General features: G+C 52.6%; 1 protein-coding gene across 1 annotated transcript; it reads right to left on the bottom strand.

Annotated features, from left to right (window-relative positions):
• Window positions 1-441: 441 nt before the first annotated feature.
• On the bottom strand, window positions 442-23,596 carry LOC149433044 (ATP-dependent RNA helicase DDX19A). Its single transcript, XM_089664716.1, has 13 exons — window positions 23,478-23,596; window positions 21,862-21,919; window positions 20,184-20,246; window positions 19,469-19,604; window positions 13,300-13,392; window positions 12,189-12,291; window positions 11,997-12,111; window positions 11,235-11,412; window positions 9,367-9,604; window positions 7,774-7,936; window positions 6,638-6,829; window positions 3,430-4,825; window positions 442-1,616 (listed from the first exon to the last, which is right to left on the bottom strand). Exons 1-12 carry the CDS (start codon window positions 23,532-23,534, stop codon window positions 4,764-4,766), a joined length of 1,458 nt encoding a protein of 485 aa, XP_089520842.1. The 5' UTR covers window positions 23,535-23,596; the 3' UTR covers window positions 442-1,616; window positions 3,430-4,763.
• Window positions 23,597-24,544: the final 948 nt, after the last annotated feature.

Genomic DNA, 24,544 nt, shown 5'->3' with positions numbered 1-24,544 from the left:
TTACAAGAAATACGGAACGGTTGTTACATGACCAGCGGCTGGAGAAGGAGCAGACATTGCAGCCACCGGTTGTGCAAAAACTAAAACAAGGGGCACTGAGCCCCCTTTGTGCAGCAAGCATGGTGGCCTTTTTAGGGGCTGGAAAACTATTGAAAAGACCGATCTTTATTGTGCATTAGAACACATCAAAGAGTTTTGGTTTTGATGAAATCCAGTTGATTTAAGTTAAAAACAAAAAGTGTGAATGAGCCCCTTCGTGTTCTCCATAGCAATCAAGATTCTCTCACTTTCATCGCCCCAGAGCAGCATGGGAGAATAGGATCGGCTTTTCACATTCTGTCACCCAAGGCAGTGAAGTGCTATGGCTGCAAAACCTGTCAGGGGTGCAATTCTCATTACAGCCGGAGCTTTACATAATATCTACAGATTACAAAGTCATGCTAATAGCACATATTCTTTATTCAAACATAATACAGCAGAAATCCAAATTTCTCCAGCAAAATCTAATGTCTACACGATAACTTTGTATTTATTTTAAACATGAAGTGTATGTGTTGTTCACCGGCAGGCAGCCATCTTGTGTGCCAAACCTGATGACGATCGATCCTCTGCACGCCTCGTGCTGCAGCTTTTAGTAAACCGACAAATCGCAGGCGGGATCGGCCTACAAGAATAATGCTCCTGCTTGTGAACAACAGATAAACTTAAAAACCAATTAGAAAAAACACTTTTCCCTAAAATTTAGGTGCATTTCTTTCCATTTTTACTTTGTAAAAGAACTGGTGGCTTCTCATTTGGAAGCAGATTTTTAAACTAAAAACACAAAAGTAGGACCCCCCACACCTGGAAGGCGGCATGGCCTACTAAGAATAGTAAAGGCCTGGCAGTTGTTCTAGGCCAAAGCCTAAAGGAGAGGCGGATTACTGCAACCTTTCATAAAAACTGCAAGTCATCCCTCCCCGCCCCAAATATGGCATTCCCAAAACCAAACCTGGCCTACCATCCCTCCCCAAATACGGAATTCCCAAAGCTACACCTGACCTACCATGCCTGAGTATGTCATTGCCAAAGTCAGACCTGGCTTATGATCTCTCCCCGAGTATAGCATTTCTAAACCAAACCTGATCTACCATCCCTCCCCGAGTATGGCATTCCCAACACCAAACCTGGCCTACCAACCCTCCCCGAGTATGGCATTCCCAACACCAAACCTGACCTACCATCCCTCCCCGAGTATGGCATTCCCAACACCAAACCTGGCCTACCATCCCTCCCCGAGTATGGCATTCCCAACACCAAACCTGGCCTACCAACCCTACCCGAGTATGGCATTCCCAACACCAAACCTGGCCTACCATCCCTCCCCGAGTATGGCATTCCCAACACCAAACCTGGCCTACCATCCCTCCCCGAGTATGGCATTCCCAACACCAAACCTGGCCTACCATCCCTCCCCGAGTATGGCATTCCCAACACCAAACCTGGCCTACCATCCCTCCCCGAGTATGGCATTCCCAACACCAAACCTGGCCTACCATCCCTCCCCGAGTATGGCATTCCCAACACCAAACCTGGCCTACCATCCCTCCCCGAGTATGGCATTCCCAACACCAAACCTGGCCTACCATCCCTCCCCGAGTATGGCATTCCCAACACCAAACTTGGCCTACCATCCCTCCCCAAGTATGGCATTCCCAACACCAAACCTGGCCTACCATCCCTCCCCGAGTATGGCATTCCCAACACCAAACTTGGCCTACCATCCCTCCCAGAGTATGGCATTCCCAACACCAAACCTGACCTACCATCCCTCTCCAAATACAGATTTCCCAAAGCCACACCTGTCCTACCATGCCTGAGAATGTCATTGCCAAAGTCAGACCTGTATACAAAGAGGGTGCAGCGTTAATAGATTCAGCAGTATTAAAGTATCAATACAAATCCATATATAAAGTGACAAAGTGCAAATACATAGGACACTGTATGGTGGTCAAAAGTGCTAAAGAGTGTAAACTCAATTTAAACAGTCCAGAAAGAAGAGGTGCTCTTGAGATTCCCAATGATCTCGGGATGTCCAGTGATACAGACCCTGAATCTGGTGGTAAATAATAAGAATGCGCACTCACCAGATACGCATTCTAAATGCGCATAAATAGTAGTAAGCCTCTGGTCATCCAGATGTCATCACAGAATGGGTTTGGTCGAATCAGATCAGGTTAATCCTCATTCCCTGGCAGTATTAATGCTCTTAGGGGTTCTCCACTCAATGGATGCAGCCTACTCACAGGGGTCCCCTCACACGGATGTAGATGCTTCTTCCCTCTTGGCCGCAGAAATGACACCCGCTCAGTGATTTACATCGCAGACAGCCACTAACTCTTCCCGAACACAACGTCGTTGTTGTGGTGCTCCGGCTAAGTGTTCGAGAAGAGTTAGTGGCTGTCTGCGATGTAAATCACTGAGCGGGTGTCATTTCTGCGGCCAAGAGGGAAGAAGCATCTACATCCGTGTGAGGGGACCCCCTGTGAGTAGGCTGCATCCATTGAGTGGAGAACCCCTAAGAGCATTAATACTGCCAGGTAATAAGGATTAACCTGACTTGATTCGACCAAACCCATTCTGTGATGACATCTGGATGACCAGAGGCTTACTACTATTTATGCGCACTTAGAATGCGTATCTGGTGAGTGCGCATTCTTATTATTTAGCACCAGATTCATGGTAGGTATCACTGGACATCCCGAGATCATTGGGAATCTCAAGAGCACCTCTTCTTTCTGGACTGTTTAAATTGAGTTTACACTCTTTAGCACTTTTGACCACCATACAGTGGCCTATGTATTTGCACTTTGTCACTTTATATATGGATTTGTATTGATACTTTAATACTGATGAATCTATTAGCGCTGCACCCTCTTTGTATATGTGTCTTGGAAGGTGTATGGGTACCTTTTTTGGTGTACAGCTGCTCATTCATTTAGGATTATTTTAGCGCTCGCTTATCTCCTTTTTGTACTCAACGTCAGACCTGGCCTACCATCCCTCCCCAAGTATGGCATTCCCAACACCAAACCTGGCCTACCATCCCTCCCCAAGTATGGCATTCCCAACACCAAACCTGGCCTACCAACCCTCCCCAAGTATGGCATTCCCAACACCAAACCTGGCCTACCAACCCTCCCAAAGTATGGCATTCCCAAAACCCAAACCTGGCCTACCATCCCTCCCCAAGTATGGCATTCCCAACACCAAACCTGGCCTACCATCCCTCCCCAAGTATGGCATTCCCAACACCAAACCTGGCCTACCATCCCTCCCCAAATAAGGTATTCCCAAAGTCAGACCTGGCCTACCATGCCTCAGTATGTCATTGTCAAAGTCAGACCTGGCTTACGATCCCTCCCCGAGTATAGCATTTCTAAACCAAACCTGGCCTACCATCCCTCCCCGAATACAGATTTCCCAAAGCCAGACCTAGCCTAAGATGCCCGAGTAAGGCATTCCCAAAGCCAGATCTTTCTAACCATCCCTCACAGAGTACGGCATTCCCAAAACCAAACCCGGCCTACCCCAAAACACAGCATTCACAAACCAAACCTGGCCTACGATTCCTTCCCAAATACAGCATTCCCAAAACCAGACCCGATATACCATACCAGAGTATGGCGTTCCCAAAGCCAGACCTTATTTGCTATGCCTCCCAGAGTATGGCATTCCTAAACCAAACCTGGCCTAACATGCCCAGTATGGCATTCCCACAGCCAAACCTGGCCTACCATCCATCCCAGAGTACGGCATTCCTAAACCAAACCTGGCCTACCATGCCTCCCAGAATATGGCATTCCCAATTCTAAACCTGACCTTCCCGCCCAAAACACAGCATTGCCAAACCAAACCCGGCTCTAAAAACCATGAGCACAGCTAGCGTCATAGGATTCAGTTGCCATGATAAAACCAAAAACCTTAAGAGAGAGGAATGTACGTGAGGGGACAGCAGCCAAACTTGAGTAGTCGGTCTTGATTTAGTCTGGTGTAGGCCCACTAATACAGGATTGATATTGGCTGTTTTAGTGTTACTTTGAGGATGGCTCGGGAGTGCGCAAGGGTCTCGGGAGGGCGCAGGGGTCTCGGGAGGGCGCAGGGGTCTCGGGAGGGCGCAGGGGTCTCGGGAGGGCGCAGGGGTCTCGGGAGGGCGCAGGGGTCTCGGGAGGGCGCAAGGGTCTCGGGAGGGCACCGTAGACAACGGATCCCGCAAAGTCTGGCCATCCCTGTTTAGTGTCTGAAATCATGATGCGCCCCTACATCTCCTACATTTTCAGCGATCATTGATAAGGTCAGAAATGAAGAAATCCCAGTTTAGAAATGAATGGTTTCAACTGTATGACGTCTTAAAGTCCAAAAATTGCACGGAATCGGGTAAATATGCAGCAATCTGTTCAAGCAGAAAGGGTAGGAAAAAAAAAAAAAAATGAAGTTCCCAATATAAGAAACAAGCCCTCCTTAACGCCATCGCTGGCAATTATGGGGCAACAACTGGTCCTCCAAAAAAAAGAGCAGCTGATAGTTTTAAAAGATTTCCTTTAAAGCTAGACTAAAAACAAAAAAGGTCAAAAACAAAGTCTGTTCTGTCCGAGTGGGGCCCCCGTGATAAAACACGAGTTCATTTTGGCGCTGGTGGTCAGATGTTGGTTGGAGAATGCCGCCACCACCGCTTCGGCCACTGGTAAGGAGAGCGCGGTGGTGGAGACTGGCTGTGGGAACGATCAGTTGGCTATCTTCTCGATTTCATCGATGTCATCTGTATCCAGCTTCTCAATCTTCTTATCTGAAAAACAGAAGTCGGGGTTAGAGGAGAAAACCCACCTCTGGGGGTTACAACATAGAGCAGCATGAGATGAGAGAAACTGCACCGCTCCAAGTCCCAACCTTGCTTCTGAAGTAGGGGGGGGGGGGGGGCTCTGGTCCATGCTGTGATGGCACAAGAGACCACCAGTCCCCTTCCATTCCTCTTCTGGATCCCAAGAGGACCCCCACCACTGGACAACCAATAGCTATGCCACTCGAGCATTGGACACCCAAAGAAGGATCCAAGCCAGAGTAAAGAGAGATGGCTCGGGGCTAGTGTGTCATGTGACGGTGGCTTTAGGGAAGGAAAATGGGCTTTTACCCCAGCAACTGGAGGTGGGCCAGGAGAGAAGGCTCGGGGCTAGTGTGTCATGTGACGGTGGCTTTAGGGAAGGAAAATGGGCTTTTACCCCAGCAACTGGAGGTGGGCCAGGAGAGAAGGCTCGGGGCTAGTGTGTCATGTGACGGTGGCTTTAGGGAAGGAAAATGGGCTTTTACCCCAGCAACTGGAGGTGGGCCAGGAGAGAAGGCTCGGGGCTAGTGTGTCATGTGACGGTGGCTTTAGGGAAGGAAAATGGGCTTTTACCCCAGCAACTGGAGGTGGGCCAGGAGAGAAGGCTCGGGGCTAGTGTGTCATGTGACGGTGGCTTTAGGGAAGGAAAATGGGCTTTTACCCCAGCAACTGGAGGTGGGCCAGGAGAGAAGGCTCGGGGCTAGTGTGTCATGTGACGGTGGCTTTAGGGAAGGAAAATGGGCTTTTACCCCAGCAACTGGAGGTGGGCCAGGAGAGAAGGCTCGGGGCTAGTGTGTCATGTGACGGTGGCTTTAGGGAAGGAAAATGGGCTTTTACCCCAGGAACTGGAGGTGGGCCAGGAGAGAAGGCTCGGGCTAGTGTGTCATGTGACGGTGGCTTTAGGGAAGGAAAATGGGCTTTTACCCCAGCAATCGGAGGTGGGCCATATTCAGGGCGTAACATGTTATGAATGCACTGGCTCCAACCAGTGGCGGATTTAGGTTTTGTGCTGCCCTAGGCAACACCAAAATTGGATGTCCCCCCCCCTACCCTGCAGAGAGAGCCTGACATTGACCAACAACACCCCTAACCCCCACCTGAGGGAGCCTTCCACTCAGACACTCACCTTCATAGCTCCAGACATCCCCGGAAAGGAGAGTCGGGCTTCTGCATGCACCATCAAGTAGCCTGCAGCCTCTCTCGGATCCAACCTGGTCCCCACTTCTGTCCTTTCTTCTGCTGCCCCCCCCATGAAAAGTGCTGCCCCTAGGCAAATGCCTTGTGTTGAATACGCCCCTGGCTCCAACTCCCACCTTTGACAGCTAGTGGGATATCTTCTCTCCCCCTGCTGTCAAACTTTCCGGGCTCCGCCCACCCGGATCACTCGTTCACAGTCCTCCGTGAATGAGAAACTACAAGTCCCAACAGCCTTAGCGGCTGTCAGCTTATAGTTTTCAATGCAATAGCACGGCGCTGCGCTAGTTCACCGATTCTTCCGGTCAGTATATATCTGCTCGTTCGTACATCCCGTATGGGCAAGCAGATATACTGAAAGATCTGCATGAATTCAGCGATCAGAGCAATGGTTTCCAGGCTCCCGCAACCAAAAATAAATACACATTTTATTTACCTGCAAAAAAAAATAAAATAAAAGTGCATTTATTATTTTTGGTAAAAAGGTGAACTTATCCTTTAAATGATCAAGGCCAGACGTGTATCAAGCGGATCTACGGTTTTAAATACTCTGCATCCTGGAGCCCCCCGCAGAAAAACACTTACTGAAGTGCTCCTGGATCTGGTTCATGATGTTCATGCTGTGTTTGCTGTCCACCATATTGATAGCCAGGCCTTGCTTGCCGAAACGCCCGGTGCGCCCAATCCTGTGGAGATACGTCTCGTTGTCTGGGTTGCCGTCTTTGTCCACGGGAAGGTCAAAGTTGATGACGACGGACACCTGCTCCACGTCGATACCTGGAGGAAAAGAGAAAAAGAGGGCTTTGGCGTTACAAAATCCCCCAGGAAAAAAAAAAAAAAAAAAGATGGGGGGACATTTCTGGCAGATGGAGACCACCCACCCATGGGGAGATCTCTATGAATTTCCCATCATGCTGCCCTACCCCCTTACACGCCGCTTCCCTCTTCTCCTGCTACCCCCCTCCTGTCCCGCGGCCCCCCGTGTCACACTGCCCTCCATCATGCTCCTGTCCTGAAGAGGTGGATCTTAAACAGGAAGGGGCGGGACAAATTTAGATGAGGGGGGTGCCCAATTTTTGTCTTGCCTAGGGCAGCACAAGACCAACATACACCACTGGCTGGGACAAGGGGTGGGCAGGAGGGGAATGTACGTGACATCATGCAACGTGCACGTGTGTGTGGGGGGGGTGGGGGGTGTTACCACAAGATTGGGGGGGGGGGGGGGCTTTGGTGGTGAGAATTGTTTGGAGAGGTGCTAGGAGTGGCAACTTGGGGGGGGGTTGGATTTGTGCTAGAATGGGAAATTTTTGGAGGGGAGGGATGTTTCTGCCATGCTGGGGGATTGGGGGAGAGAGGATTTGTGCTGCAAGGAGAAATTTGAGGGGTAGAGGATTTGTGCTAGGAGGGGGACATTTTTTGGGAGGAGATTTGTGCTGGTGGCATAGATGGGAGCGAGAGGATTTTCGAGCTGGGGGGGGGGGGGGGGGCAGGGGTGATTTGTACTGGGAGGAGAGAGAATTTATGCTTCGGGGGCAAGCAATGTCTGGTGGGCACTGCCTTGCATCTCCTCTGTGAGGTAGAGACCCTCCCCCAGCATGCCGTAAAATGCACCTAAATGGTCAGCTTCCCACTCAGATCTCCATCGACTACAAATGCAGGAGTTGGTCACCGGCTCTAAATATTGCCGACTATAAATGTCACACAAGCAGCGCTCTCCTCACCTCTGGCACAGACGTTGGTGGTCACCAGCACCTTCTCCTTCCCGTCTCTAAATCGATCGATCACAGCGGCTCTCTGCTCCACCATCATCTCTCCGCTCAGCAGCGCCACCTTATGGCCTTCCTTGGACAGCTCTCCCGCAAGCCATGATGCCGTCTTCCGTGTCTAAGAAGGGATTCAATATTCAATTAGTACCGACATACTGCTAAGTACTGTACACCGAGAGACCACGACTGTCCTGTGCCCCAGAAGCTTGCAATCTAATGCCTCCCCACCCACAGTTATATAGAGATCACTGAGCCAATCACAGTCTCTGTACCAGAGGAGCTTACACTTCAATGTCCCCTCCCCCACAGTCACACACTATTATTATACATGTATATAGCTCTGACATATACGGCAGCGCTGTACAGAGACCACTGAGCCGGTCCCATCAGTCTCTGTACCAGAGGAGCTTACACTCTAATGTCCCCTCCCCCACAGTCCCATCAGTCTCTGTACAGAGGAGGAGCTTACACTCCAATGTCCCCTCCCCCACAGTCCCATCAGTCTCTGTACAGAGGAGCTTACACTCCAATGTCCCCCCCCCCACAGTCACATCAGTCTCTGTACAGAGGAGCTTACACTCCAATGTCCCCCCCCACAGTCACATCAGTCTCTGTACCAGAGGAGCTTACGCTCCAATGTCCCCTCCCCCACAGTCACATCAGTCTCTGTACCAGAGGAGCTTACGCTCTAATGCCCCCTCCCCCACAGTCACATCAGTCTCTGTACCAGAGGAGGGGGGTGTTGCAGCTTTACGTTTACACATCAAATTAGTAAAACAAAAAGCTCCTCAATCCTGGAGCCTGGGTGAGCCCCAAATCCAGGACTGGCGCTCCCCAAATCCAGGACCGGCGCTCCGGCGGGCCCCAAATCCAGGACCGGCGCTCCCCAAATCCAGGACCGGCGCTCCGGCGGGCCCCAAATCCAGGACCGGCGCTCCGGCGGGCCCCAAATCCAGGACCGGCGCTCCGGCGGGCCCCAAATCCAGGACCGGCGCTCCGGCGCGCCCCAAATCCAGGACCGGCGCTCCGGCGCGCCCCAAATCCAGGACCGGCGCTCCCCAAATCCAGGACCGGCGCTCCGGCGGGCCCCAAATCCAGGACCGGCGCTCCCCAAATCCAGGACCGGCGCTCCGGCGGGCCCCAAATCCAGGACCGGCGCTCCGGCGGGCCCCAAATCCAGGACCGGCGCTCCGGCGCGCCCCAAATCCAGGACCGGCGCTCCGGCGCGCCCCAAATCCAGGACCGGCGCTCCGGCGCGCCCCAAATCCAGGACCGGCGCTCCGGCGCGCCCCAAATCCAGGACCGGCGCGCCCCAAATCCAGGACCGGCGCTCCGGCGGGCCCCAAATCCAGGACCGGCGCTCAGGCGGGCCCCAAATCCAGGACTGGCGCTCAGGCGGGCCCCAAATCCAGGACTGGCGCTCCGGCGGGCCCCAAATCCAGGACTGGCGCTCCGGCGGGCCCCAAATCCAGGACTGGCGCTCCGGCGGTCCCTAAATCCAGGACTGGCGCTCTGGCAGGTACACGGTGTACTGGAAGGTGTACTCACATGACAGAAGATCATGGCCTGTGCGATGGTGATGGAGCTGTAGATATTGCAGAGGGCTTGGAATTTCTCCTCGCGGCTGTTGCAGAGCACATAATACTGCTTGATGGTGTCCAGAGTCTCCTCCTCCCTCTTCAGCTTGATGATGTTGGGCTCGGGGACCACTTTTTGGGCAAACTTCCAGACTGAATCTTCAAAGGTGGCAGAGAAGAGCAGCATCTGGCAGTCCCGGGGTAACATCCTGAAAGGCAACAGCTGCTGTCAGATCAGATACAGAAAACCTCGCCAGCGACAGGATATGTACTACGCTTCCCGCACGTCGCTTAGGCCTCGCGAGCAACGTCGTATAAAGGATCACACAGGGACTCCATGGCAGCAAGAAGATCTCAGCCTTCAGGTCAATGAAGGTCGATGTCATTCTGCACATGAAATGATCCATTCACAGGGGAGGGCAGCAGAGCCCCCAGCTACAGATTGCCGATTACATGTCAGCCCTGAGCAGCGGCCAATAGAGTCCATGTATGCTGAACGCACAGATGTTGCCATACATACAGTGTGATAATACGGCCTAACGCAGGGCTGCGAGATCCCCAATACCCAACATTGGACCATTGTGTGCGGATCCAGAGAGACAACGCCGCTGCCTTGAGGTCCGTATGCCTTACATGTACACTGTATTGCCCCAAGTATTGGGCCGGCCTTTACACCCACATGACCTTTAATGGCCCCTCAGTCTTAGTCCGTAGGGTTCAATATTGAGTTGGCCCCGCCCTTTCCACACACATGACCTTTAATGGCTCCCAGTCTTAGTCCGTAGGGTTCAATATTGAGTTGGCCCCGCCCTTTCCACACACATGACCTTTAATGGCCCCCCAGTCTTAGTCCGTAGGGTTCAATATTGAGTTGGCCCCACCCTTTCCACGCACATGACCTTTAATGGCCCCCCAGTCTTAGTCCGTATATTCCAATATTGAGTTGGCCCCGCCCTTTCCACGCACATGACCCTTAATGGCCCCCCAGTCTTAGTCCGTAGGGTTCAATATTGAGTTGGCCCCGCCCTTCCCACACCCATGACCTTTAATGGCCCCCCAGTCTTAGTCCGTAGGGTTCAATATTGAGTTGGCCCCGCCCTTCCCACACCCATGACCTTTAATGGCCCCCCAGTCTTAGTCCGTAGGGTTCAATATTGAGTTGGCCCCACCCTTTCCACGCACATGACCTTTAATGGCCCCCCAGTCTTAGTCCGTATATTCCAATATTGAGTTGGCCCTGCCCTTTCCACCCACATGACCTTTAATGGCCCCCCAGTCTTAGTCTGTAGGGTTCAATATTGAGTTGGCCCCGCCCTTTCCACGCACATGACCCTTAATGGCCCCCCAGTCTTAGTCCGTAGGGTTCAATATTGAGTTGGCCCCGCCCTTCCCACACCCATGACCTTTAATGGCCCCCCAGTCTTAGTCCGTAGGGTTCAATACTGAGTTGGCCCCGCCCTTCCCACACCCATGACCTTTAATGGCCCCCCAGTCTTAGTCCGTAGGGTTCAATATTGAGTTGGCCCCGCCCTTCCCACACCCATGACCTTTAATGGCCCCCCAGTCTTAGTCCGTAGGGTTCAATACTGAGTTGGCCCCGCCCTTCCCACACACATGACCTTTAATTGCCCCCAGTCTTAGTCCGTAGGGTTCAATATTGAGTTGGCCCCGCCCTTTGCAGCTATAACAGCTTCAACTCTTCTGGGAAGGCCGTCCACAAGGTTCAGGAGGGTGTCTATGGGAAGGTTGGACATGGTTTGGTGCGGAGTTCAGCTTTAAGCCGACTGTATATCAAAAGCTGAGATAAAAATGTCATCGCTCTAAAAAGGAAGAACTGACCTCTGGATTCGGATACTCTGATCCTGGTGGCCCTGCGTGGCAATCATGACATCTGCTTCGTCCAGCACAAACACTTTGATCTTCTTCGGATCGATGAACCTCAGCTTGGAGCACCAGTCCAGCACTGTGCCGGGGGTCCCGATGACAATCTGCTCGGGGATCTTCTGTCCGCGCTCCACTGGGGACATAGAAAAGGCCGGTGACACAGGCGGAGGGACACGTGCCATACGGTGAGGGGGATGGGGTGCCTCGGCAGACCGGCAATTCGATGTGCCGCGCTCCCCCTCCCCCAGCAAGGCCACATTTCTAGTTATCGATAGAACATCTGTCACTTCTGATGCGACTTTCATGTTTTTACATATTTGCTGGTCAAGATTAACCCCTCCGTGCCGAAGGGCAAGACGAATCTGGTGTTAGCAAAACCACACATATCACCACAGAGCGGGGAGAGCGGATATGGTGAACGCGGGGTCCGGGGAGAGCGGATATGGTGAACGCGGGGTCCGGGGAGAGCGGATATGGTGAACGCGGGGTCTGGGGAGAGCGGATATGGTGAACGCGGGGTCCGGGGAGAGCGGATATGGTGAACGCGGGGTCCGGGGAGAGCGGATATAGTGAACGCGGGGTCCGGGGAGAGCGGATATAGTGAATATGGTGAACGCGGGGTCCGGGGAGAGCGGATATGGTGAACGCGGGGTCCGGGGAGAGCGGATATAGTGAACGCGGGGTCCGGGGTTTAGGAACATTTAAGGTGTGACTTACGTTTGTTTCCTCGGACGGCGTAGGCCAGTTTCAGATCTGGATGAAACTTCCCCATCTGTTCAATGACCTTCCCAGTCTGCAGGGCCAGTTCATAGGTGGGGGACAGGCAGAGACACTGCAGGAGGAGACACATAAGTACACGGTATGCAAACTCCTCCCACCAACTCTCACATGGAGGATGGTTCTGCTTACCTGCGGGTATTTGTTTGCAGGATTAACCCGGGACAACATGGCCAGGACAAAGGCAGCCGTCTTTCCTGTCCCGGACTGGGACTGAGCGATGAGGTTCTGAGGCCTGAAGGAACAATGGAACACAGAAGTACCATAAGCTGCTGTGACACTCGGGTATAAAAGGGTATAAAAAAAAAAAAAACCTGGACTAAACTGGAGGGCTCTAGTTTTGTCTTAGTGGGGGTCAGACTGCTGCATTCACACTAGTGCAGTCTGTGTTCTCCCCTGCGGGCCGCCCATGGCACAGTGCAGTCCGTGTTCTCCCCTGCGGGGATCCTTCCCATGGCACAGTGCAGACCGTGTCCTCCCCTGCGGGGATCCTTCCCATGGCACAGTGCAGACCGTGTCCTCCCCTGCGGGGATCCTTCCCATGGCACAGTGCAGACCGTGTCCTCCCCTGCGGGGATCCTTCCCATGGCACAGTGCAGACCGTGTCCTCCCCTGCGGGGATCCTTCCCATGGCACAGTGCAGACCGTGTTCTCCCCTGCGGGATCCTTCCCATGGCACAGTGCAGACCGTGTCCTCCCCTGCGGGGATCCTTCCCATGGCACAGTGCAGACCGTGTCCTCCCCTGCGGGGATCCTTCCCATGGCACAGTGCAGACCGTGTTCTCCCCTGCGGGGATCCTTCCCATGGCACAGTGCAGACCGTGTTCTCCCCTGCGGGGATCCTTCCCATGGCACAGTGCAGACCGTGTTCTCCCCTGCGGGGATCCTTTCCAGGGAGAGGCTAGTCCCAATATCTCAAATCCCAATAGGAGGGGAGGGAGGGTAACGACTTCTTCCCAGCAATAAAATCCTGACAGGTGCTGACCCCACCCGCTGCAAAACTATTAAAAAAATAACCCAGCCCCCGCAAAAAGATTTTCAACAGCCGCCCTCAGCACTTTCACAATAGAAGGCGAGCTTTAGGAAAGGTGACTCGCCCCGTAAATGAGGGCGGGGCGCTTGGGACCGACTTAAGACAAAAGGCTGTTTAAAAGAAAAATCGCAGAAAGAAATATAAAAAGACAAAAGAATCGGAAGGTTCCTCAGCGAGGATTTGTCACCACAAAGGAGGAGCGATACTCACGGTTCGGCCAGCATCATAGGCAGGGCGTTCTCCTGGATCTTGGAGGGCCGGTTGAAGCCCATTCCGTACACCCCCTGCAGGAGTTGCGGCTTCCTGAAATAAATCACAAAAACACGGAGATTTAGCCCCCGTTACTTTTTTTTTTTTTTTGGAGCGCGGTACAGAGAACAATGGAGGGAAATGACCCAAACCGAGACGCCGTGCATAGTAATCGAACGCATAAAGCGGAGAACAGCCCAGGGGCGCCCCTAGGGTTGGTGTCACCCGGTGCGGTAACACTTGGGGTCACCCCTCCGACGATCCCCCGCAGGATGGATCGGATCTGCGGATCGAGCATAATGGATCTGAGTCCGATCCATTATGATCCCCAATCCGCAGATCCGATCCATCCTGAGCGATCGTCGGTTTGCATCCTATACGGGGTTAACTGATCTCTCCACGAGCTCCACAAAAAGGTAAGTTTTAAAGAAAGCCGTTGATCCCTGCAGGATGGATCGGATCTGTGGATTGGGGAGCATAATGAATCGGACTCCAGAGGGGGAGGGGTACGGGGAAGGGGGGCGGGGGGGTTGCAGCACGCTGAAGATTTTTTTTTTCCTTTACCACTTAAGGACGGCCCTATAGTAGATATACTGATACAGGGCAGCACCTGTCACCTGTCATGTATACGTGATTTTGCATTTCCAGGTGGGGGAGGGGGGGACGCGCAGGCACCCTACCCGTGCAGCCAATCGTGGCTGCAGATGTCAATCACCGGCCAGTAATTACCCACCGGCGCCCGGTGATTGCTGAGCATCTCCGATGGGGAAGAAGATTGTTCGTAAACAAAACAATCTTCCTCCAAGTCAGCTCCGGCACACTGCACAGTACAGCTACCCCAATCAGTGTGATTACAGTGAAGCACACCTCCCCCTAGTAAAACACTCCCAGCACACAGTGAACCCTTTGATTGCCCCACGTTAACCCCTCCCTACCCAGTGCCATTAGTACAGTGTCAGGTTTTTTTTTTTAGCACTGATCACTGCATTGGTGTCACTGGAGATGTCAGTGACACCAAGTTACTGCACTGATCACTGTATTAGTGTGACTGGAGATGTCAGTGACACCAAGTTAGTGCACTGATCACTGTATTAGTGTGACTGGAGATTTCGGTGACACCAAGTTAGTGCACTGATCACTGTATTAGTGAGACTGGAGATTTCGGTGACACCAAGTTAGTGCACTGATCACTGTATTAGTGTGACTGGAGATTTCGGTGACACCAAGTTAGTGCACTGATCACTGTATTAGTGTGACTGGAGATGTCAGTGACACCAAGTTAGTGCACTGATCACTGTATTAGTGTGACTGGAGATTTCGGTGACACCAAGTTAGTGCACTGATCACTGTATTAGTGAGACTGGAGATTTCGGTGACACCAAGTTAGTGCACTGATCACTGTATTAGTGTGACTGGAGATTTCGGTGACACCAAGTTAGTGCACTGATCACTGTATTAGTGTGACTGGAGATGTCAGTGACACCAAGTTAGTGCACTGATCACTGTATTAGTGTGACTGGAGATGTCAGTGACACCAAGTTAGTGCACTGATCACTGTATTAGTGTGACTGGAGATGTCAGTGACACCAAGTTAGTGCACTGATCACTGTATTAGTGTGACTGGAGATGTCAGTGACACCAAGTTAGTGCACTGATCACTGTATTAGTGTGACTGGAGATTTCGGTGACACCAAGTTAGTGCACTGATCACTGTATTAGTGAGACTGGAGATTTCGGTGACACCAAGTTAGTGCACTGATCACTGTATTAGTGTGACTGGAGATGTCAGTGACACCAAGTTAGTGCACTGATCACTGTATTAGTGTGACTGGAGATTTCGGTGACACCAAGTTAGTGCACTGATCACTGTATTAGTGAGACTGGAGATTTCGGTGACACCAAGTCAGTCCCCCCGCCCCCCCAGTGTCAAAATGTCCACCGCAGTCCCGCTATAAATCGCTGACCGTCGCCATTACTAATACGAAAAAAAAAAAAAAATCCCAGTATCTCTCCCGCCATTTCTAGACGCTAGAACTTTCACATAAACCAATTAATTGACACGGATCGGGATTTTTTTTTTAGCAAAGACACTGAATACATTTTGGACGAAATTTAATTTTTTAATTTTTTTTTACTGGACGTGTTGTATAGCAAAAAGTCCAAAATATTTTTTTTTGTCAAAATCGGTCTATTTTTTGCTTAAAGCGCAAAAAAATAAATACTGCACGGGCGATCAAATACCGCCGAAAAAAAAAAGGACGTAAATTTAATTTGGGTGTGGCACTGCATGACCGCGCAGTTAAAGAAACGCAAAAAAAAGAAGGGGGGGGAGGGGGAAATTCTCGAGGGCGAGGGGTTAATGCATTAAGATAAACCCCCCCCCCCCAAAAAATCCCCACACTTCAGGCTTTAGAGCCACTTTAAGAACAAACTGTAGGGGGGGGGGGGGGGGCTGTGTAAACGGTTTCTCTTAGAAAGTGAAATATTTGAAGTTTATCATCTGGAAGCAGAAAGACGAGAAGATGAATGAGGGGGGGGGGGCTTGTGGATCTTCCTGCATTAAGGATGGACAACATTCCTGGCATTCCTTCATATATCCTGATCCTTGCTGGGGAGAGGCTGGCCCCCCCCCCCCCTTTGGTGGTGATGAAGGGGGGGAAGGGGGGGGGACTGGAATTCTTAAGATTCTTTGGTTTTAGTTTTGGGCGTTACTGCCGGCATTTCCTGTTATATAATCTGAGATGTTGACCCCCTTATGTGATATACTGACCTCAGCCACCAGTCCGGCACATCGAGATCCTGGTCATTATTACAGACGTCTGGCAGATCTGTTGAGGCCTTGCAGGTCCCCATCCCCCCCCCCTCCCCAACCACCACTCAGCGCATGTAGAGTGACGCCCCCCGACACCAGTCATTGGCGCATGTAGAGCGACGCCCCCCGACACCAGTCATTGGCGCATGTAGAGTGACGCCCAGCGACACCAGTCATTGGCGCATGTAGAGTGACGCCCCCTGACACCACTCACTGGCGCATGTAGAGTTACGCCCCCTGACACCACTCATTGGTGCATGTAGAGTGACGCCCCCCGACACCAGTCATTGGTGCATGTAGAGTGACGCCCAGTGACACCACTCATTGGCGCATGTAGAGTGACGCCCCCCGACACCAGTCATTGGCGCATGTAGAGTGACGCCCCCCGACACCAGTCATTGGCGCATGTAGAGTGACGCCCCCCGACACCAGTCATTGGCGCATGTAGAGTGACGCCCCCCGACACCAGTCATTGGCGCATGTAGAGTGACGCCCCCCGACACCAGTCATTGGCGCATGTAGAGTGACGCCCCCCGACACCAGTCATTGGTGCATGTAGAGTGACGCCCCCCGACACCAGTCATTGGCGCATGTAGAGTGACGCCCCCCGACACCAGTCATTGGCGCATGTAGAGTGACGCCCAGTGACACTACTCATTGGCGGAGAGCTCACTACCTGCTGAATGGCCATCAGGAACACATTCAGAGGGGCGGGACTCTATAGAACGGGATAAGAAGGATATCTGCCAAACTGCATAATCTGCCTGGATACAGGAAAAGGCGGAGCTACAAAAGCCCCCCCCCCTCAGGAAACGCAGAAGGGGTTTAGTCGGCACTCCGGGACGCGGGGGTTTCAATCAGAATGCACGAGTGTTTAGAGGGCTGGAATCCGGTCATTAGCGGAGGAAGGGAAGACAGGTCCCCGCAGCCCAGCGCAGCCAGGGATTCCTGGAACCGGTTGCCGTGGAGACGGAGGCGAGAGATTTGGCTCAGTAATGTAATTAGCGCGGCAGTCAGTCTCGCAGCGGCAGCCCGCCGCCGGAGGAAGGAGGATGCTGATCTATGACGGCCAGGAAAGGACGATCTACAGACAGGAGAGTCTAGGAACGGCAATGGGGTCACCGCCTGGGGACACTCATAGGGGGAGGAGTCAGGAAACCTGAGGAGGTGTAACCCAGAGCAACCAATCTACTCCTCTGTATGTACTGGGAAAAGTTTAATAACCAGTTCTATCGCCATGGACACCGAAGATTTAATAGGTCAACCCCCATAGCAACCAACATTATTAAATCTGACCTCCAGTCCCGCCTCCCCCCCCCTTCCAGTCCGGCACGGGAGTCCCGGCTCCCCCCCCCCCTTCCAGTCCGGCACGGGAGGCCCGGCTCCCCCCCCCTTCCAGTCCGGCACGGGAGGCCCGGCTTCCCCCCCCCCTTCCAGTCCGGCACAGGAGTCCCGGCTCCCCCCCCCCCTTCCAGTCCGGCACAGGAGTCCCGGCTCCCCCCCCCTTCCAGTCTCGCACAGTCCCATAAAGAGGACCTGTCACTAATTATGTCTCCTTGTCCCCCCCCCATATCTCTCCATAAAGAGGACCTGTCACTAATTATGTCTCATTGTCCCCCCCCATATCTCTCCATAAAGAGGACCTGTCACTAATTAGGTCTCATTGACCCCCCCATATCCCTCCATAAAGAGGACCTGTCACTAATTATGTCATTGTCCCCCCCCCCCATATCTCTCCATAAAGAGGACCTGTCACTAATTATGTCTCATTGACCCCCCATATCTCTCCATAAAGAGGACCCGTCACTAATTATGTCTCATTGCCCCCCCCCCCCCCCATATCTCTCCATAAAGAGGACCTGTCACTAATTATGTCTCATTGACCCCCCCCCCCATATCTCTCCATAAAGAGGACCTGTCACTAATTATGTCTCATTGTCCCCCCCCCATATCTCTCCATAAAGAGGACCTGTCACTAATTATGTCTCATTGTCCCCCCCCATATCTCTCCATAAAGAGGACCTGTCATTAATTATGTCTCATTGTCTCCCCCCCCATATCTCTCCATAAAGAGGACCTGTCACTAATTATGCCTCATTGTCCCCCCCCCCCATATCTCTCCATAAGGAGGACCTGTCACTAATTATTTCTATCATGGGGGATGAATGCATTCCTTGTGAGAAGAATAAAAGTGATTACATTTTTTTTTAAAGGGACAGTGCAAAAAAATAAATAAAATTAAAAAAAAAAAAAAAAGTTCAAAGTTTCCCCGCCCCCCCAGTGCTCGCACGTAGTGGTGAACTCATATGTAGGCCACGCCCAGACATGTAAATGTTGTTAAAACCACACATATGAAGTGTCGCCACGAACGTCGGAGCAACAACAAGAATTCTCACACTGGACCTCCTCTGACTTCACACTGCTAACCTGGAGACATTGTTAAAGCATCGCCCATGAAGATGTTTAAGTACCGCAGTTTGACGCCATTCCACGAACGTGCGCAATTTTAAAGCGTGACACGTTGGGTATCTATTTACTCGCCGTAAATTCCTCCTTCATATTTTACAAAATAATTGGGGTATATATTGTTTTTTTTTTAATCAGTGTATTTTTTTCAAAAAAAAATATATTCATTTTTAAAAACGGCGCATTTCGGTTTTCGGCCAAGTTACACAGTTAGTCTGGCTGAAAAAAGACAAAAGTCCATCCAGTTCAACCACAGAAGTGTATTTCGAAATTTCATTTTGGTGCACCACTAGCTAAAACTGAAGCAGCTGCACATGGGAGCCAATCAGCTTCTAACCTCAGCTTCTTCCATAAAACCTGGAAGCTGATTGGTTTCTCTACAGAGCTGCACCAGATTTGGCAGATGACCCCCCCTTGTGTCATCTAAAAGTTCAGCGCACAGAATCTGAACCCTCCCCCGCTTTGATTGCTATATACTGTAAACAGGCGATGTTCGACCTGCAAAATAATGTACATTTCTGTCCATCCAGTCCTGATAATCACACAGCTCTGCTATAGACCAGGATTTCTGTGGCATCCTCTCTCCACCCTCTGCTTTCTCTTGTTTCTTGCATGCAGCACACTGGTTGCGCTCCCAGCCCTGTCCCTGCTAGTCTGAGCTCTGCTGTACAAGAGACAGTTACCAGCCCAATTCAGGTATTAATACCACCTGAATTAATAAAAAAAAAAAAAATTATATATATATATATTAGTGGTGACCACGGAGCCTGCAGACAAATTAAATATCCTGACCGACATCAGATTTGTCGGAGCACAGCCCCCCCCATAACAGGGCACACCGCCAGGACTCACAGTCTTAGCTCCTCAAAGGACTTGACCGAATACAGTGGAGAGTTGGGGTCCCGCTGCAGAACTTCCACTTGGTTCGTCGTGTTCACCAGGTTGTTTCGGATCAGCTTGTTGAGCAGCGACTGCGCCGCCTTGTCCTCTGAAAGAGAAAAAAAAAAAAAAAATGGACGACGTTTTGCTGGATGCTCACAAAGAAGGGAGCGGTAAGAAATCTTCCCGTCGGCTGCAAGTGATCTGTGACTCCACCGGCGCCCCCTATGGTGGCTGTGAGGTCATTGAATGTCATCCTAGCACAAGATTATCCATGAAGCTGGACAATTTCTGACCACGGCCGCCTGCACTGTGCCAGCGACGTCACATTTCTATCACAGATGGTGGCCATACACACAACAATCTGATCGAACGATTCTTCACAGAATCGGGTGATCGGAACGATCGGAAGGACACGCCCTTTCCATCCAATTTATTTCCCTGAAATGATTCCGACGGGTCTGGACAGGAAATCTGCTCGTAGGAAAGAGATCATTTGTCGGTCGTACGACCCATCCAACAATGGTTTTCATCTTCTGATCGAGCGAATAAATCTACCGATAATGAGATTGTATGTAAAATTGTTCTGTGTATGGCAACATAAGTCTACATAACAAAGAGCACAAAATCATCGGAACGCCATTCGGGCCGAGATCCCGGGAACGGGGCCCACAGATGTACAACTGACCTTTATCATCGTCCTCAGTACTGGCCTTCTCACCGGCCTCACTGTTATCCGTGGAATCTGTGCCTGAAACGAGACAATCAGAGGAGAGCCGTCAAGTCTGCCCAGCAGATTGTAGAGTTTCCCCCCCCCCCCTCCAGTAGTTTGTGTCTCTGCCCCTCCCACAATGGGGAGATTTCCCTGCAGTAGTTTGTGTCTCTGCCCCTCCCACAATGGGGAGATTTCCCTGCAGTAGTTTGTGTCTCTGCCCCTCCCACAATGGGGAGATTTCCCTGCAGTAGTGTGTCTGCCCCTCCCACAATGGGGAGATTTCCTGCAGTAGTTGTGTCTCTGCCCCTCCCACAATGGGGAGATTTCCCTGCAGTAGTTGTGTCTCTGCCCCTCCCACAATGGGGAGATTTCCCTGCAGTAGTTTGTGTCTCTGCCCCTCCCACAATGGGGAGATTTCCTGCAGTAGTTTGTGTCTCTGCCCCTCCCACAATGGGGAGATTTCCCTCCAGTAGTTTGTCTCTCTGCCCCTCCCACAATGGGGAGATTTCCTGCAGTAGTTTGTGTCTGCCCCTCCCACAATGGGGAGATTTCCCCCAGTAGTTTGTGTCTGCCCCTCCCACAATGGGGATATTTCCCCCAGTAGTTTGTGTCTCTGCCCCTCCCACAATGGGGAGATTTCCCTGCAGTAGTTTGTGTCTCTGCCCCTCCCACAATGGGGAGATTTACCCGCAGTAGTTGTCTCTGCCCCTCCCACAATGGGGAGATTTCCCCGCAGTAGTTTGTGTCTGCCCCTCCCACAATGGGGAGATTTACCCGCAGTAGTTTGTGTCTCTGCCCCTCCCACAATGGGGAGATTTCCTGCAGTAGTTTGTGTCTCTGCCCCTCCCACAATGGGGAGATTTCCTGCAGTAGTTCGTGTCTCTGCCCCTCCCACAATGGGGAGATTTCCCTGCAGTAGTTTGTGTCTCTGCCCCTCCCACAATGGGGAGATTTCCCTGCAGTAGTTTGTGTCTCTGCCCCTCCCACAATGGGGAGATTTCCCTGCAGTAGTTTGTGTCTCTGCCCCTCCCACAATGGGGAGATTTCCCTGCAGTAGTTGTGTCTCTGCCCCTCCCACAATGGGGAGATTTCCCTGCAGTAGTTTGTGTCTCTGCCCCTCCCACAATGGGGAGATTTCCCCGCAGTAGTTTGTGTCTGCCCCTCCCACAATGGGGAGATTTCCCTGCAGTAGTTTGTGTCTCCGCCCCTCCCACAATGGGGAGATTTCCCTGCAGTAGTTTGTGTCTCTGCCCCTCCCACAATGGGGAGATTTCCCCGCAGTAGTTTGTGTCTGCCCCTCCCACAATGGGGAGATTTCCCTGCAGTAGTTTGTGTCTGCCCCTCCCACAATGGGGAGATTTCCCTGCAGTAGTTTGTGTCTCCGCCCCTCCCACAATGGGGAGATTTCCCTGCAGTAGTTTGTGTCTCTGCCCCTCCCACAATGGGGAGATTTCCCCGCAGTAGTTTGTGTCTGCCCCTCCCACAATGGGGAGATTTCCCTGCAGTAGTTTGTGTCTCCGCCCCTCCCACAATGGGGAGATTTCCCATACTGGACATTCTGCAGTAGATCACATGTTGGGGCTCCTCCTATCCTGTCCTCCCCCGGGACGGCGGCTGCTCTTCTATGAAATGTGTATTTCTGGTCACTCACCATTACTCTCAGCCTGGGATGGAGACTCTTTGTCTTCTTTCAGCTGCAGTTTGTTAAACTAGAGGAGAGGAGGAGACAGAATATGAGAGGGAGGGGCAAAAGAGGCAGGGGGAGGGGCAAAAGAGGCAGGGGGAGGGGCAAAAGAGGCAGGGGGAGGGGCAAAAGAGGCAGTCTCAGCCACCTTCCAGGGACAGACTACACCACGGCCCAGTATAAGGGGGAGGCCCCGCCTTCCAGGGACAGACTACACCACGGCCCAGTATAAGGGGGAGGCCCCGCCTTCCAGGGACAGACTACACCACGGCCCAGTATAAGGGGGAGGCCCCGCCTTCCAGGTTAATGATAGGACCCCTAATATATATATATATATAGCCTGGGAAGGGCCCCAAGATGATATCTCCCCCAGAGGGGCCCCTGTGATAGATATAGAAGACCCAAGATAGGGCCCCTAGTATATATGAACACTGGGGGGCCCCAGGATGATGTACACCAGAGGGGCCCCTGTGATAGATATAGAAGACACAGGATAGGGCCCCTAGTATATATGAACACTGGGAGGGGCCCAAGAATGATATCTCCCCCAGAGGGGCCCGTGATGACTATAGAAGGCCCAGGATAGGGCCCCTAGTATAAATGGACCTTGGGAGGGGCCCCTGTGATGAATATAGAAGGTTAATGATAGGACCCCTAATATATATATATAGCCTGGGAAGGGCCCCAGGATGACATGTACACCAGAGGGGCCCCTGTGATGGATACAGAAGGCCCAGGAGAGGGCTCCTAGTATATATGAACACTGTTAGGGGCCCCAGAATGACATGTACCCCGGAGGGGCCCCTGAGATGGATATAGAAGGCCCATAACAGGGTCCCTAGTATATATGAACATTAAGAGGGGCCCAAGGATGATATCTCCCCCAGAGGGGCCCCTTTGATGACTATAGAAGGCCCAAGATAGGGCCCCTGGTATATATGAACACTGGGAGGGGCCTGGTATGACATGTACACCAGAGGGGCCCCTGTGATGACTATAGAAGGCCCAGGATCGGGCCCCTGGTATATATGAACACTAGGAGGGGCCCCAGGATGATATCTCCCCCAAAGGGGCCCCTGTGATAGATATAGAAGACCCAAGATAGGGCCCCTTGTATATATGAACACTGGGAAGGGCCCCAGGATGACAAGTGCCCCAGAGGGGCCCCTGTGATGGATATAGAAGACACAGGATAGGGCCCCTAGTATATATAACCACTGGGAGGGGCCCCAGGATTATATCTCCCCCAGAGGGGCCCCTGTGATAGATATAGAAGACCCAAGATAGGGCCCCTAGTATATATGAACACTGGGAAGGGCCCCAGGATGACAAGTGCCCCAGAGGGGCCCCTCTGATGGTTAAGAGAGCCCCAGAATTAACTAGACCTTAGAGGGACCCTTGTCCTGAGTATAGGGGCCCCATGATGGAGTGGATCTCGGAGCTCCTGTGCTGAGTTTAGGGGCCCCTGAATGAGCTGGATGACAGAGGGGCCCAGGGCTGAGTACAGTGGTCTCAGGATAAAGAGCTAAGTGAAGAGGCCCCAGGATACAGCAGCCCCTGAGGGCCCCCGGTCCTCCTCTCACCGTCTCGGCCGCCGCCTCTTGTTCGTCCACCGCCTGGGCCCAGGAGTCAGTCGCCATCGTGCTTCGGCTTCTCTCACAACCGGAAGCTGACTGTGACAGAACCCACGCCCACTTCCGACCACGGCCCACCAATGGGAGTGAAAATTCGGCCGGCTTGTCCGCTCTGATATTCTCCCGGCCGGAACTCAGTATTTCTTCTTCAGTTCCGGCCGCTGCGAGCTCCCGAAACACACCTAGCCCCGCCCCGTCCAGAGCTCATCCACTGCTCCGCCCACTTCTGCTGGTTTCCTTGGTAACTGTGTACAGCCACAGTAGGGGAGAGAATAGGGGTAGTGTGTGCTGTATGGGGGCCCCAGGATACCAGTGTGTGCTGTATGGGGGCCCCAGGATCCCAGTGTGTGCTGTATGGGGGCCCCAGGATCCCAGTGTGTGCTGTAGAGGGGCCCCAGGATCCCAGTGTGTGCTGTATGGGGGCCCCAGGATCCCAGTGTGTGCTGTAGAGGGGCCCCAGGATCCCAGTGTGTGCTGTAGAGGGGCCCCAGGATCCCAGTGTGTGCTGTAGGGGGGCCCCAGGATCCCAGTGTGTGCTGTAGAGGGGCCCCAGGAGCCCAGTGTGTGCTGTAGAGGGGCCCCAGGAGCCCAGTGTGTGCTGTAGAGGGGCCCCAGGAGCCCGAGGTGTGCTGTGGGGCCCCCAGTGTGTGCTGTAGAGGGGCCTCAGGAGCCCAGTGTGTGCTGTCGAGGGGCCCCAGGAGCCCAGTGTGTGCTGTAGAGGGGCCTCAGGATCCCAGTGTGTGCTGTAGAGGGGCCCCAGGATCCCAGTGTGTGCTCTAGAGGGGCCCCAGGATCCCAGTGTGTGCTGTCGAGGGGCCCCAGGAGCCCAGTGTGTGCTGTAGAGGGGCCTCAGGATCCCAGTGTGTGCTGTAGAGGGGCCCCAGGATCCCTGTGTGTGCTGTAGAGGGGTCCCAGGATCCCAGTGTGTGCTGTAGAGGGGCCCAGGATCCCAGTGTGTCCTGTAAAAGGGCCCCAGGATCCCAGTGTGTGCTGTAGAGGGGCCCCAGGAGCCCAGT

This window comes from Staurois parvus, unplaced genomic scaffold (assembly GCF_062004578.1).
Source record: "Staurois parvus isolate SC_StPar_1 unplaced genomic scaffold, SC_StPar_1.0 ptg002007l, whole genome shotgun sequence".
NCBI lineage: Eukaryota > Metazoa > Chordata > Amphibia > Anura > Ranidae > Staurois > Staurois parvus.
The sequence above is the reverse complement of the archived record's forward strand: the minus strand, read 5'-3'. Positions and strand labels throughout refer to the sequence as shown.

Coding starts and splice junctions, on each gene's coding strand:
- LOC149433044 (XM_089664716.1), bottom strand. CDS start 23,534: ATGGCGACTGACTCCTGGGCCCAGGCGGTGGACGAACAAGAGGCGGCG. Junction 12,292..13,299: donor CCTATGATGCTGGCCGAACC/GTGAGTATCGCT, acceptor TTGTTCCTTCAG/GCCTCAGAACCTCATCGCTC. Junction 9,605..11,234: donor CAGAGTATCCGAATCCAGAG/GTCAGTTCTTCC, acceptor GTTGCCTTTCAG/GATGTTACCCCGGGACTGCC.